The 13,117-nt window shown below is 47.3% G+C and overlaps 6 protein-coding genes across 6 annotated transcripts; 2 read left to right on the top strand and 4 right to left on the bottom strand.

The window, feature by feature from the left end:
• Positions 1–430: 430 nt before the first annotated feature.
• On the bottom strand, positions 431–909 carry N7533_008169 (GFA family protein; the record flags this gene model as incomplete). Its single annotated transcript, XM_057104819.1, has 2 exons — positions 431–778; positions 847–909. 2 exons carry the CDS (start codon positions 907–909, stop codon positions 431–433), a joined length of 411 nt encoding a protein of 136 aa, XP_056959776.1.
• Positions 910–1,667: 758 nt separating this feature from the next.
• On the bottom strand, positions 1,668–2,454 carry N7533_008168 (uncharacterized protein; the record flags this gene model as incomplete). The annotated part of the gene is made up of 2 exons (XM_057104818.1): positions 1,668–2,054; positions 2,170–2,454. Coding segments are annotated over 2 exons (672 nt in total), but the record flags the coding sequence as incomplete, so codon positions are not given.
• A 1,141-nt stretch (positions 2,455–3,595) lies between these two features.
• Positions 3,596–5,920, top strand: N7533_008167 (uncharacterized protein; the record flags this gene model as incomplete). Its single annotated transcript, XM_057104817.1, has 10 exons — positions 3,596–3,670; positions 4,146–4,291; positions 4,363–4,376; positions 4,439–4,511; positions 4,566–4,902; positions 4,949–5,257; positions 5,313–5,516; positions 5,568–5,595; positions 5,657–5,772; positions 5,834–5,920. The coding sequence occupies 10 exons, from the start codon at positions 3,596–3,598 to the stop codon at positions 5,918–5,920; spliced, it is 1,389 nt and encodes a 462-aa protein (XP_056959774.1).
• Positions 5,921–6,473: 553 nt separating this feature from the next.
• N7533_008166 (uncharacterized protein) lies at positions 6,474–8,338 on the bottom strand (the record flags this gene model as incomplete). The annotated part of the gene is given in 9 exon segments (XM_057104816.1): positions 6,474–6,791; positions 6,856–6,940; positions 7,013–7,182; positions 7,239–7,575; positions 7,586–7,746; positions 7,796–7,877; positions 7,934–8,009; positions 8,069–8,201; positions 8,264–8,338. 9 exon segments carry the CDS (start codon positions 8,336–8,338, stop codon positions 6,474–6,476), a joined length of 1,437 nt encoding a protein of 478 aa, XP_056959773.1.
• A 533-nt stretch (positions 8,339–8,871) lies between these two features.
• On the top strand, positions 8,872–10,809 carry N7533_008165 (acyclic terpene utilization AtuA family protein; the record flags this gene model as incomplete). Its single annotated transcript, XM_057104815.1, has 3 exons — positions 8,872–9,496; positions 9,552–10,163; positions 10,223–10,809. 3 exons carry the CDS (start codon positions 8,872–8,874, stop codon positions 10,807–10,809), a joined length of 1,824 nt encoding a protein of 607 aa, XP_056959772.1.
• A 57-nt stretch (positions 10,810–10,866) lies between these two features.
• N7533_008164 (uncharacterized protein) lies at positions 10,867–13,065 on the bottom strand (the record flags this gene model as incomplete). The annotated part of the gene is made up of 3 exons (XM_057104814.1): positions 10,867–11,647; positions 11,703–11,963; positions 12,014–13,065. 3 exons carry the CDS (start codon positions 13,063–13,065, stop codon positions 10,867–10,869), a joined length of 2,094 nt encoding a protein of 697 aa, XP_056959771.1.
• Between the last annotated feature and the right edge of the window lie 52 nt (positions 13,066–13,117).

The raw sequence follows: 13,117 nt of genomic DNA, 5'->3' as shown, positions 1-13,117 counted from the left end.
ATATTCTCTCTGACAATGGCCTAAGACGTGAATGACCAATACACATGGTAATCAGCAATCGATTACCTTCCATCAGATGGATCGCTCAGCACGATAAAATTCTTCACCAGCTCAAGCGCCTACATATCAATTCGTAAGTTGAGATTCCAATCCCAGGGAATATACTATACTCGACCTGAAGAACTTCAGGGCTATTCAAGTCTTTTGAAGTAGTAATATTGAGATGAAATTACATCAAACCCTACTAGCATCCAACTAGATAATTGGAAACCAAGGTTTGAATCAGTAAGAAATATTAAATTGAGTAATGCTTGATTTCCAGTAAACTGCGGAGTTGCTCTCTGATCTTTTTCAATCTCTGGCGATTGGGGGAATAGCTAGAAAACAAAATTCCGTAAAATGCCGAGGTGTTGAATCAGAAAAAAAAAAATCAAAACTCGGCTTTTTGGACAACGCCCTCGAGTCTGGGAATCCAGGAAGCTCGATACTTAGTAAAGAGTTCTACGGTCGGTCTGACTTCCTGTAGTACATTGGGTTGATCGACAGTTCCGGCCTGAACTATGGCCATACCGGCGAAGTCTTCACTATCGGCTGTTTTGTACAGAGTTCCTCCACAGGATTCACAAAAGTGCAATGTAAGTTTCATGCCGGTTTCATGGGTTTGGGTGGATGTTTGTGCGGAACCACTAGTAAGAGATAATTCTTTTTCGGGGATCAGGATGTTTGTTGTGTGGGTGCTACCGCTGATCTTGCGGCAAGAAAGACAGTAGCAAAGTGCCTAAATATGATGTTTAATTTAGCATCCGTGAATCCGTAACGTACTGTGGTGGGTCATAATTTGCGTACCATCCCTTGCGAATCCCCCTTGAATTCGTATTTCAGCTTTCCGCAAATGCATGAACCCAACATTGTATTTTTGGTCGTTAATATGGGGTTAAATAGAATGAACTTGTTTCCGAGTTGACCAGGACGAGAAATTTCCAGGTTTGAGAGGCGAGGATACCTCTTAAATATTTCGGGGCCTCCTGTCTCGAGAACCCTCATTGGTGAGCATTGGAGAATACTAGTAAGTGGCTGCTTACAACTTAGAAGTAGAGTCATCTGATCATGATTCCACGATGGACAGAATGAGGCATTTTAACTTCTAATCCTTCCGCGGTGTAAAAGAGCGGCCACTCATTTGTTCTCGTGTTGAAGAGGCGTCGGCGCGGCTGAGGTGTAAGAGTGGGGTAGGTGTGGCAAAGCCCGGGCTCTTCATCGAGCTTCCTGGCCGCGGGTTACACTAACGTGGACGTCACGGTGGATTTGACTTTGAAAGACCGATCTCGACCGGCAGGGCTCATTCAAGTTCCAACCTAGCGTGGACCAAGTGCCCAGGTGCGAAATAAACTTTCACAGCGGCTTCCTCTGTCTTGAAGTTCCAATTCATCATTACTATGGTAAGATAATTATTCAGTATTGACAACGGACTCGGACTCAGAGCTTTGGGTACTAGTATATTTTCAAGTGGAAAGATGGGATCTTGGCAAGTTCAAGGTAAAAGCAAAGTTTGAATAAATAAAACAAGAAATCTTGGAGTTAAGTAAAATCAAGGGGCTCATTTACAAAAACATACGGATATCCGTATTTTCGACGTATACGATAGCTTTAGAAGCGGCACAGCAGTATCAACAGCAATGACCAAGCCAATCCCGATTCAGAAGATCTCGATCTCCCAGGTTCCTAAATGTCTGGATTTCAAGTCTCATATCCCTTCCGCTTTTCGATAAGGTGATATCACGATCTTTTGGCCAGCCGGAAAACCCTGAACCAGCTTGATAGAAAAAGCTCATGATCCAAATTTCGACATCTTCTTCTACAAACACGAAGGAAGTTCTAGGGCCAGAATATATGTCTCTCGAGGCCATATTGTCTCCAATTGGAAACTCATAATTGGAGCTTGTAAGTAAATGTGGTCCCTCGTTCCAAAGCTGCGTCACGATTTCAACATGTGCAAAGGGATGATCAGTAAAGGTGCAGCGGTGACGAATGCGCCCATTGGATAAATCATAAGGCTATTGGGTTGGGAGCTTTGAGGGATCCAGCTTCTTTTCGTGTGGATCTTCCTTCTCAAGTCTCTCAATTTCATATATCAATCGAAGTTTATCGCTAAGTGTAATAGCAAGGCACGGGCAAATCTCGACCACTCCAAAATGCCGAATTTCGGTATCGTTGAGAGTTTTCGGTGTCGGACAAAGTATCAAATCGCGAAGTTTTTATCGCGTATGGCCGGATGATGAGTTTAATGTTTCGCTCTTGGTTGAAGGCGCCAGCACTCATTACAGAATTTCCAGCGGGTATCCTCAAGCCGGCGAAGTAGCTGTACTCTGGGCCGTTCCTCGATGTTGATATTGAGACATAGGACCGGTCTCGATTCTGGTGGGCAAAGGTGAGAAATTTGGACGCATTTGGTACCTAGAAGATAGCGAAAAATCTATATTTGGAACACAACGAAAAGCAGATCTGGTCTGGTACTGAAAGCCGACTGAAAATGTCCAGCACTATTCTAAAAGGAATATTGGGGTGCATAGGAAAAGCCAGCTGCCTGCTGGAAGAAACCCCTCTTACTTTGGAGAAAACCCGCTTCATTTTGTCCTGGTGCCCAAGTGATGTTAAGTTGGAAGAGCTGTTGGTGAAATGAACAAGAAAATTCATTGCCTCGATCCGCATCATACTATTACCAGTATACCTGTCGACTCGTGGGTCGGAACGTTGAAATTTCCCAGTTTGTCCGTCGGCGCCAAATTGGGCCCGCGGATAACGGCAGAAATGTGCAATACAGGGTCAAATTTCTATCTTTGGCCCGTCCTGATGGGACTGAAGAAATTTACTACAACTAATACCGGATGAGCAGAATCAGGACATCGTAAGATTTGGAAACTCAAGCTTTACCAAAGCGAGGAGTGCGAGGCCAAAGAGTCCACGGGTCCGACTCAGAATGAATTTTATAGTAACCACCAGTATTACCAGTGCTTTAAGGATTACTATTTAGAACTAGTAGTAGTAGTACCAGTGTTTTCACGGTTATCCACGGGAGTCCTGCCTGAGGCAATTTACCATACCTAGTGCCAGTGGTGACCTCGGGGACCTCGGGTTTCTTACTACTACCTACTAGTAGTTATGTAGTCCAACTTTGCTTGTAAGCCCTCGGGCTCAGGCTGGCGGTCGTGAACTTGAATTTGGGCAAGATGGCGGCGTTAGTCCAAATTGTAAATCAACTCAGAAAATCACTAGCCTTGTTTCGTTCAATCTTGAAAGTTCCACCTCGGAACTTGTTTAATTGTAGATCTCACGCTAAACTGACACCGTCGGATACAAACTTGAACAGTGGGTATACTTAGTAGTATTAGAAGACACGAATGGGTTCGAATCCCAAAATCGAAGATCGACTCCTGGGCTCCCCCTTGTTTCAACGGCCTTTAGTGTGGGGTTCTGTTCTAACTTGCTTCTGGAAGGTGCCTGGTTGCCGGTTTCTCCGCATCGGAGGGCCAAGAGCCCTAGGTAAACCGCACAGTTTAACTGGATTCGATGATATCTTCTCTAGCGGCCGAGTCGCATGAGGGGCCCCGGGGGGTCTTCGCCGGCCCGGCTCAACCCCAACCGGCCCGGGAACAAGCCGGGCCTGGGGTTGGTTCGTTCGTGCCTTATACGCAAACCATGCCTCTTGTAGAAGGCGGTGTGGGGGGCGTGCATAAAATCTAAAACGCGAAGAGTTATGTAAGCGATTTTCAGTGGCGCATGCGGCAGCTAATTTGGATCTATATACGCATTTTTGGGCGCATTTTGTACAGTATTTGGGCGCTAGAAAAAAAAACTGGAACAAATAGGCTCTTTTGCCGTACTTGGAGACCCGGTGTAAGCTCAAATCAATGACTTATCGGTCGCTATCGTGATGTAGTTATGATTTTAGGTAATTTTTCTCCATTTTTCTCCATTTTTTCTCCATCGCCACGCGCCAAGAGAAAAAAATATGGGTCGCTATGTCTTCATCTCCGGTCAACCTCCACGTCGCGCGACCTCCGGATTTCTTTCTTCTTGTCTATCTCATCTGGACGCCTATTATATTCACATCCCTCCAAATTAGGCCGTCATGAGCGCTCACGAAGCCCCCCCAATATGTCGCGGATGACATCGAAGTCTACAATGACTCCACCGACACCGAGAAGCAGCACCAGAAAGATTCTGTCCCTGAAGATGACCCCTTTGGAAATGAAGAATCCGGGGAAGTCAAGTATCGAGTCATGAAGTGGTGGTAAGTACTTGAATTCTCGCTTTCTCTACGGGGAATCATGTCACGAATAGCCTAGCCTAACTCTTATACAGGCAAGCTGGAATGCGTAAGAACCCATAATGTTCCGAGCTTACAGCCATCAGTATCCCTTTCTAACAGAAAATGCAGTTATGGTTGCCGAAAACATCTCGCTTGGTATTCTATCTCTTCCATCTGCTGTTGCCACTCTTGGAATTGTCCCGTAAGCATCTCCTATCTGCTTGTCTTTACGAGACAATAGCTGACTGTTCGTCAGTGCATTCCTCATTCTCCTCGGTCTCTCTGGTATTTCCTGGTATACTGGATATGTTATGGGCCAGTTCAAGCTGCGCTTCCCCCAGGTGCACAGTATGGGTGATGCCGGTGAACTCCTTCTAGGTCCCATCGGGCGAGAAGTTTTCTTCGTCGGCCAGCTGCTGTTCATCATCTTTTTGATGGCCAGTCACATCCTTACATTCTCCGTGTTGTTCAACACTATCACCGACCACGGCACCTGCACCATCGTTTTTGGTGTTGTCGGCCTGATTTTTTGTTGTATTGCCGCATTGCCACGTACCTCTGGAAAGGTATTCTATATGTCGACCGTTTCCGCTGTCAGTATCCTGGTCGCCACTCTCGTTACCATGATTTCCATTGGAGTCGAGGCCCCCCGATAATGTTCAAAACGATATCACGACCGATGTCTCCTTTGTGGACGCCTTCCTTGCTGTCACCAACATCGTTTTCGCCTACATTGCCCATGTGTCTTTCTTCGGTATCATGTCTGAGATGGAGGATGCGCGCGAGTTCCCGAAGGCCCTCGCTATGCTGCAGGTTGTTGATACCACGATGTACATTGTTACGGCCATGGTTATCTACTGCTACGCAGGACCCGATGTGAAGTCTCCGGCTTTGTCGTCAGCCGGCCCGCTTATGAAGAAGGTGGCTTACGGCCTGGCTATTCCAACCGTAAGTGTTTTGACTCTTACTTCAATTTCTTGGAAATTATTCTAACTCTCAATAGGTCGTTGTTGCGGGTGTTGTATTTGGTCACGTTGCTTGCAAGTACATTTATGTACGCATCTTCCGTGGCGATCGCTCCCACCACATGCACCAAAACAGCCCTCTCGCACTCGGAACCTGGGTTGGTATTGCCCTGAGCACTTGGACCATTGCATGGATCATCGCTGAGTCGATTCCCGTGTTCAACGACCTGCTCAGTTTGATCGTATGTTCCCTCACGCTCCTTGTGTCGTGCATCACTAATATCTTTACGCAGAGTGCCCTGTTTGGCAGTTGGTTCAGCTGTAAGTTTATACTCAGCCCACAACAGAAAGTCGAGTATGAAACGATACTAATACTCCATAGATGGACTTCCCGCCCTATTCTGGATTGTTATGAACAAGGGACAGTTGACGGCCAACTGGAAGAAGATCACTCTACTGATCATCAACCTCATCATCTTGGCAATTGCCTGCGCTATCGTAAGTCATGGACCTATACAGTACTATCTGCTAAAATCAGAAAATTTGCTAACAATACTAGTGCGGTTTGGGACTTTACGTCTCGGGCAAGTCGATCAACGAAAGCTCGTCCAAGGCTACCTGGACTTGCGCCAACAACGCCACTTAGATGGGCTACTTTCAAGCCTGAAGATTTCTCTGTCGCTACGTCTGAGACGATTGTTTTATAAGTTTTGGTTGGTAAATTTGCTAGGATATGGGTTTTTTTAGATTGCTATAGAATGGCTGGACATGACTGGGCGAGCCTAGTCATTGTAAATAGATTCTCGCTCATTTGCATAGAAGTTTCACATTCTGCATCATTTTGTATGATCATGATATCCTCCGTTGGCCGGAAGAATTGAAATAGACAAGCTACATTAATTCCCCTGTTAACCTGGAGCTTATCGCGGGCTGTCAACATCTGTCGGTGACACACTATTACTATAACTACGGGGCTCTAGTATGGCCGCAATGGATTGACCCACTGACAGTAATTAACTATAACTAAAATAGCCGTGTAGGTTACTAACTTGGAAGCAGTATAAAATAAATGCGTATTCAATAGTGACCATCTGTTCCTGAGTCTGACAATATGTCTGTATTCCAAAGCTGCTTACGAAATATAATACTCTGTGTTCAGATTTTCACCGAGCAGACAAGTTTTGACACCGTATTATGGCCTAATATGCATATGGCTTAATGCCGGCTCTCTTCCGATTAATTCGGCCGTAATAGAAACGTAATAAAACACATCCCACAGCAACAAAAAATAGCAGGGCAGCATTTGTCCAGTGCCCGGTCGGGTAACCTTTCTCCTTTTCATCCGCTTTATAAATCCAAACACCAACAATTTGCCCTGGGGCACCGAAGGAGATATTGAGCGCAATAGCGAGGCCAGCCGCGCCCGTAGAGTGAAGGTTGGAAGAAAGCCACCCAAGGAGTGGGGGAATACAGGCAAAAGCGCCACTTGATGCCACAATTAGACAGCCGTACCGGTGCTGTGATGCTTTTATTAGCAAATCAAATCAATCTGGTTTGAAAGGATGATAAACCGTCACTTACAGCGTAAGCATCGGCTGGAAGGGCAGCAGAGGCCAAGAAGCCAATCGCACCTATTAGTGCAAAAATCGTAGAGTGCAGTCCTCGCCTTTGGTCAAAAATGTTAGATTCATATATCTAGCGGATTTTGTGTGTTCGAAGATTTCTGCTCAGGACTCACGCATTGAAATAATCTGCCGACCATGCCACTGCGACCGTCACAACGTACGCGGTCGCATACGGAGGAACGGTCATTAATTGGGCCCGCAGGTTAGAGAAACCCAAACCAGCTGTAATTGATGGCGTGAAAAGCGAGAGACTAGAAAATGGCGTGGAAATTCCAAAGTAGATCTAGAAAGAAATGAGCAGATATTCCCACCAAAGGTCCCGATGTTTCGGAAGCGTACCAAATAATGGGCATATAAACGCCAGTCAACGAGCGTCTTCTTCGCTTCAGCCCAAGTAAGTCCCCCAGATTCTCCATGAGATCCTTCAACCGAAAGTCGCTCGCGTGCCAGTTCCTTTTCTTCATCCGAGAGCCAGCTAGCCGTCTCCGGGTAGTCTGGGAGAAGAAACCAAACGAGAAATGCAGATGCACAGGATGGTGCACCTTCTATGTAAAACAAGTATCTCCAGGCCGAGATTCCATTGACCCCATTCATCTGACCTACTCCATATGCAATCGCACCTCCAAAGGCTCCGGCGAGTGTGGCTGATGCAAGGATCAAGGCGACTCGTAGAGACCTTTCCGAACGTGCGATACCAAAACGTGAGATAGTAGACAAGTCCAGGAAATAGACCAGCTTCTATAGCACCCAGAAGGAACCGGACTGCTGTGAGTTCCCCATAGTTATTGACACCACCCAAGCCAATTGTGAGGGCACCCCAGGACAACATCAAGAACGCAATCCATCTCTTAAAGTCGGTTAGTCAAGCGCTTCATGGGGAGAAAAACATAACGAACGCTGGGTTTGAGCTTCTTCAATAGGTAGTTAGATGGAACCTCAAATATAGCATAAGCAATCAAGAATACCATCAAGGCAATCCTGCAGCATCATTAGTATCAGACAAGCTAAGCTTTGCACACCCGTGGCCCGCGTACGTGTATTGAAAATTCGTGATTTTTGTCTCAGTAACCAGATCATTGCCTGTATCTGCATTGAGTGTTTTGGCATTTCCTTTTGAAAAATCAGTGGATAAGGCCTAGCTAGTAATTGAGTGCTTCCTAGGTGCTCACCGATATTGGACCGATCCAAGTAGCAAAGCAGATAAATAAACGCAGAAAGAGGAACGACTCGCAAGTCTTGCTTCCATACCAGTGCCTTCTCACGGGCGGCATCGATAGACAGAACACTCTCATTGCAGGTCATCTATTGACAATCACGTTAGGTCGTAATCACAACAACGCAAAATAGCAGATAGGACGGCATACCCCTTGTTCCTCCTTCGAGATGCCTGTCTCCGCGTCTTCTGTCATCTCAACACGGTCTTTCAGTTGGCCCGTCATTGTGATGTCGCGTAAGAAGAAAGTGAAATCCGGGGTCCCCAGATCTGATCCGCGCGGAGTCACTTTATAACAAAAGGACTTCGCATTTCGATATGTGCGGTGAACGGAACCGCGCACCGATGACTTCCCCACGAGTCTAAGGCCACCATGCCAATGAGATGCGGCAAATCATTTGCCGACCCATATATCAGACAGATTTTCCACATTTGGACCCATCCAATCTCACCAGACTAATTCAAAATAGGGCTACCGGTCAAAATTGAATGTTTGTTGAGAGTGGAGACTTCCAGGGGAGTAGGACGTCGGGGCCGATGGCCGACGTGCCTTAACCTATGTGGGGAAGCTTGACACCCTCGATCAGGACTCGGTAATAATTCAAAAGACCAGGCCATTTCTCTGAAAGTGACAATCTTGGTTTTCAATTCCATTATCAGGTGTGATTCTAATTTGTATCCTACCCGGCTGTATACTCAGTAGCTTGTTTGATTATCACAGATTCAAAGCCACAACGACGCGACAAATTATCAAACATCATGCAGCAGAAACCGCTGCGAGTGGGAAATGTTTCGGGCGCGACGGGCGACAGCCCAAATGCGATGTATCGCATGGCAAAGGATGGAAATGTCGATGTTATTGTTGGAGACTGGCTATCCGAAATGAATATCGCTTGGAACGCGATCGCGAAGGCCCAGGATCCCTCGTTGGGATATGAGTCTGGTTTCCTAATGCAGCTTGGCGACTCGATCGATCTAATAATGGAGAGGAAGATCAAGGTCGTAACTAATGCCGGAGCACTGAACACAGAAGCACTAGCTAAAGAGGTTCACGATATGTGTCTGGGGAAGGGATATCGGGACGTGAATATTGCCGTTGTGCTCGGTGATGACATTTCCGAGTTGGTTCAAGACCCGAAGGCTCGAAGCAGCCTGGCTCATCTTGATCATCCGGATTGGATTTGTGAGGACTGGCCCCTCGAGCCACATTGCGGTGTGGCATATATTGGAGCGTGGGGAATTGTCGAAGCCCTCAAAGCTGGTGCGGACATAGTGCTCTGTGGTCGTGTCACCGATGCATCTCCTGTCATTGGTGCCGCAGCATGGTGGTACCAATGGTCTAAGGATGCATGGAATAGTCTTGCGGGTGCTTTGGTTGCAGGCCGTATGTATTGAATTGCTGAAATTGAAGATGATTGTTCTAACAATTACTTCTCCAGATCTGATCGAGTGTGGTCCTTATGTCACCGGAGCCAACTTCTCTGGCTTCAAAGCTATCCTACCCCAATTAGTGGATCTTTCCTTTCCAATTGCAGAGATCGAAGCAGACGGTACGTGTGTTATCACTAAGTGTCAACAATATGCCGGTGCAGTGACCAAGCATAACACAATCGCCCAATTTCTCTACGAACTCCAAGGAGAACAATATCTCAATTCAGATGTTGTGGCGGATCTCCACAACATTCAGATCGAAGAAATCGGCTCAAATCGCATACGAGTATGCGGCATGGCTGGAAATCCACCTCCCGATACGACTAAAGCAATCATTGCCGCGCCCGGTGGCTATCAAGCCGAGGCAACCTTCTACATCAATGGACTAGATGTCGCCGAGAAAGCAGAGATGATGCGCAATCAATTATCCCATATCTTTCGTGATAACAAGTTCAGCAAGCTATCCATCGAATTGTATGGCTCCGCATCTACAGACCCGAAAAGCCAGCAAGAAGGGACTGTATCCCTGCGTGTTTTTGCACAATCGAGGAAGTTGGAAGATATCGCTGCTTCGAAATTCAAGATTCCCATTTATGCTTTACGCATGCAGAGCTATCCAGGTATGACAGCTCTAATTGTACCTTTCCCGAGATTGAACAGTCAACTAATAAAGTTTTAGGCTATCATATGAACCTCGACTTCCGTACCATGGACCCAAAGCCGTTCATGGAGATTTTCCCTGTGTTGATTAAGATGAACCTTCTCAATCACCGGGCTAGATTGTTCCCAGATGGTCCTGAAATTCAAGTTGCGCCTCCATCCATAACAATGAAACAGCCAGTTCAACGGCCCTCCTATGAGACTATGCATCCTGTCTCTTTGGAAACATTCGGCCCAACACAACTAGCTCCACTAGGAAGCATTGTGCATGCACGATCCGGCGACAAGGCAAATAATTCTAATATCGGGTTTTTTGTCCAACACGATGACGAATATCCTTGGCTGCAATCGTTCCTCACAGTTCCTCGGTTAAAGCTCCTGTTTGGAGACGACTGGACTGATAATACGGAAGATGGAGCCGAAAGAAGAGTGGAGCGCTGTGAGTTTCCCAAGATTCTGGCAGTGCATTTCCGCGTCCTGGACTTTCTGGATGGGGGTATCGCCAGTTCAAGCAGAATTGATGGACTTGGTAAGGGCATTGGAGAATTTCTTCGCAGTCGGCTAGTCCCGGTCCCCGTCAAATTTCTTGAACGGGGCTGTATTTGAGAAGTTTAACTGCCAATAACTCATGTCATATTACCATCAAGATTATAGATTCTCAATTCATTCTCCCCATAAATGCACCGCATCTAAAGCCATACCTCCGATTTCATGTAGCCAATCTTGAGAAAGTTGTTGAATTGGCCCGTCACCTCCATTTGCATCATGAAAATGCTGCAAGTCTTCGAAGCAATCTCGGAGCACTGAATCCACTCCTATTACAGAAGGAGAACAATCTTGCATGGGGGCTAGATGAACACTGGGGTCAAAGACGGAAAGTTGTGTCTCTGCCTGAGGCGCGGCTAATGGATACGACGGTAGATTTTGTTGAATAGCCGGTATCAGTGGACCAGCCGACCGTGACTTAGTGAAGAACGAAATGACATCGGCGAGAACAGCGTCACCGAGACGATCAAACACCTTATGGCAATGACGCGGTGTAGCCCAGCGCTCTGAAACTGCTACCAGTACGATCGAGCAAGATCGGCAGGTGTTGACCACTTCAAGTATCGTTGGGTCGACTGTAAGAGTCCCGGCAGAACTAGCAATATCTGGGCTTGCGCGACGTGCGCGGAAATGGCGGCTCACGGCATAGATATAGGATAGGCCGGCCATAAAAACCGCGTGTAGAGTGATCCAGGTATAATTGATGCGTTGGGATGTGTGCAACATTGCATATCGAGAGATAGCTTCTCTCGATGCATCAAATATAGGCTGGAGTACGACAGGCGCGCGAGCAGGAATGCTAGACAGCGCCGGCGATGGTCGATAAAGCATAAGCAGCGTGTTGTAGTATAGCAGCTCATACCACTCGGGTGACAAATAGCTGAGACTGGCGCGTTGTCTGGGAATCTGCGATAAGAGACAGACTTGCTGTCTCGCTCCTCCATTTCTCTAACTCTTGCGTCAATGCCAAGCGTGTTGTTCCAGTAGATGTCTCATCGTGAGTCTGCCCGCGGGGGCTGTGAAGTGAGACCATGACTTTGCCGCTGAGTATCCGATACCGAGTGAGATGATTGAAGATTGCCGTTGGTGATGGGGTTCCTTCAGGTTTTTCCACGTCCATGTCACTCGATTCGTCAATATCTGGATCTGGAAGAGCGGTATCTACATCTTCAAGATGAATGGCTAGCGGCCGGCCCAAGGTAATACTGACAACTCTATAAAACGTGTCAGCAAGGCGAGAGAAAATCGAGACATTATGTCTTACCTATCCATATCGACAACAGACCAAAAGCATCGTCGACGAGTCTCACTCTCCGCTAGAAGCTCGCTATTGCTAGCGTGAGGCATTGTCAAGGCACGGTAAGTTTGGTTACGATGGAGCCCCAATTCAAAACACATCCGAGCAGCAATCCCCACCATGTGCCATAAGCTCGCCGAAGTTTCTTCCGCGGAACTTGTCATTCTATACTGACATAGAAGAAGTACAGCTTGCAGCGCTTTAATGTCGGTACGCTGCAAGACTTCGTTCACCCGTGCCATGGCACGAGCCTGGAAGTTCTCACTTTCCGGCAAAGACTGCCACTCACACTTATGAGCGCTAGCCATTGCTATGGCAAGTATCATGTAGAAGATCAATGACATTCCAGCATCTCTTTCGAGAACAGTGCCATCGGCGTAAATGCGGTCAAGGTTTGAGAGCACAGAGTGGCGGTTGAGGAATGGAAAGCAAAGGTGATCATGGCTGAGATATGCTTCGTGTAGATGTCGAGCCACTCTTTCTGGTGGTAAAGTCTCCTGTGCGAGTGATAACGAGGAGGTAGGCTGTGGGGCCGTTAGAGATCGCAAAGATGTCCGATGGGTGGACGACTGTCCACGCTGAACGGGCGAATGCAACGAAGCAACGCCCTGAACAAGATCTGCAAATATAACCCCACTGGCAAAGCCCAAATATTGGCCATCACCACCAGCCTGTCGCGACAAAAAGGATACCTCATCGGCAACTTCGCTGCGGTCAAAAGGGAACGGAGTCGCGTCGGGGCTCTGCGCTAGTGGCTGAGAATCTTGAGCTCGTTCATGGGCAAATTCACTCCGCTGGGATGCCTGAGACGAAACCAACTGCGATGATAAGGCGCGATTCTTGGCCTCCATTTGTCGTAAGCGTCGTTCAAGCCGGTCGAAGACTTCACGACGGACAGTCGGCTCCCGAGTCCGATCCACGTAGTGACAGGGCGCGCGTGCTCTCTGGCATTGGCCGCAGGTAGGAATGGATTTGTCGCATTTTGACTTGCGACGGTAACAGCGATCGCAAGCTTGCATCATGAAACTATGTATACCTCCCCCAATCCTCTGAGGGCGACATGAAATCGTG

The sequence above is a fragment of the Penicillium manginii genome (assembly GCF_028828005.1).
Source record: "Penicillium manginii strain IBT 31320 chromosome Unknown utg000005l:1.0-5665137.0:1.0-5668048.0, whole genome shotgun sequence".
In the NCBI taxonomy this organism is placed as follows: Eukaryota; Fungi; Ascomycota; class Eurotiomycetes; order Eurotiales; family Aspergillaceae; genus Penicillium; species Penicillium manginii.
The sequence above is the reverse complement of the archived record's forward strand: the minus strand, read 5'-3'. Positions and strand labels throughout refer to the sequence as shown.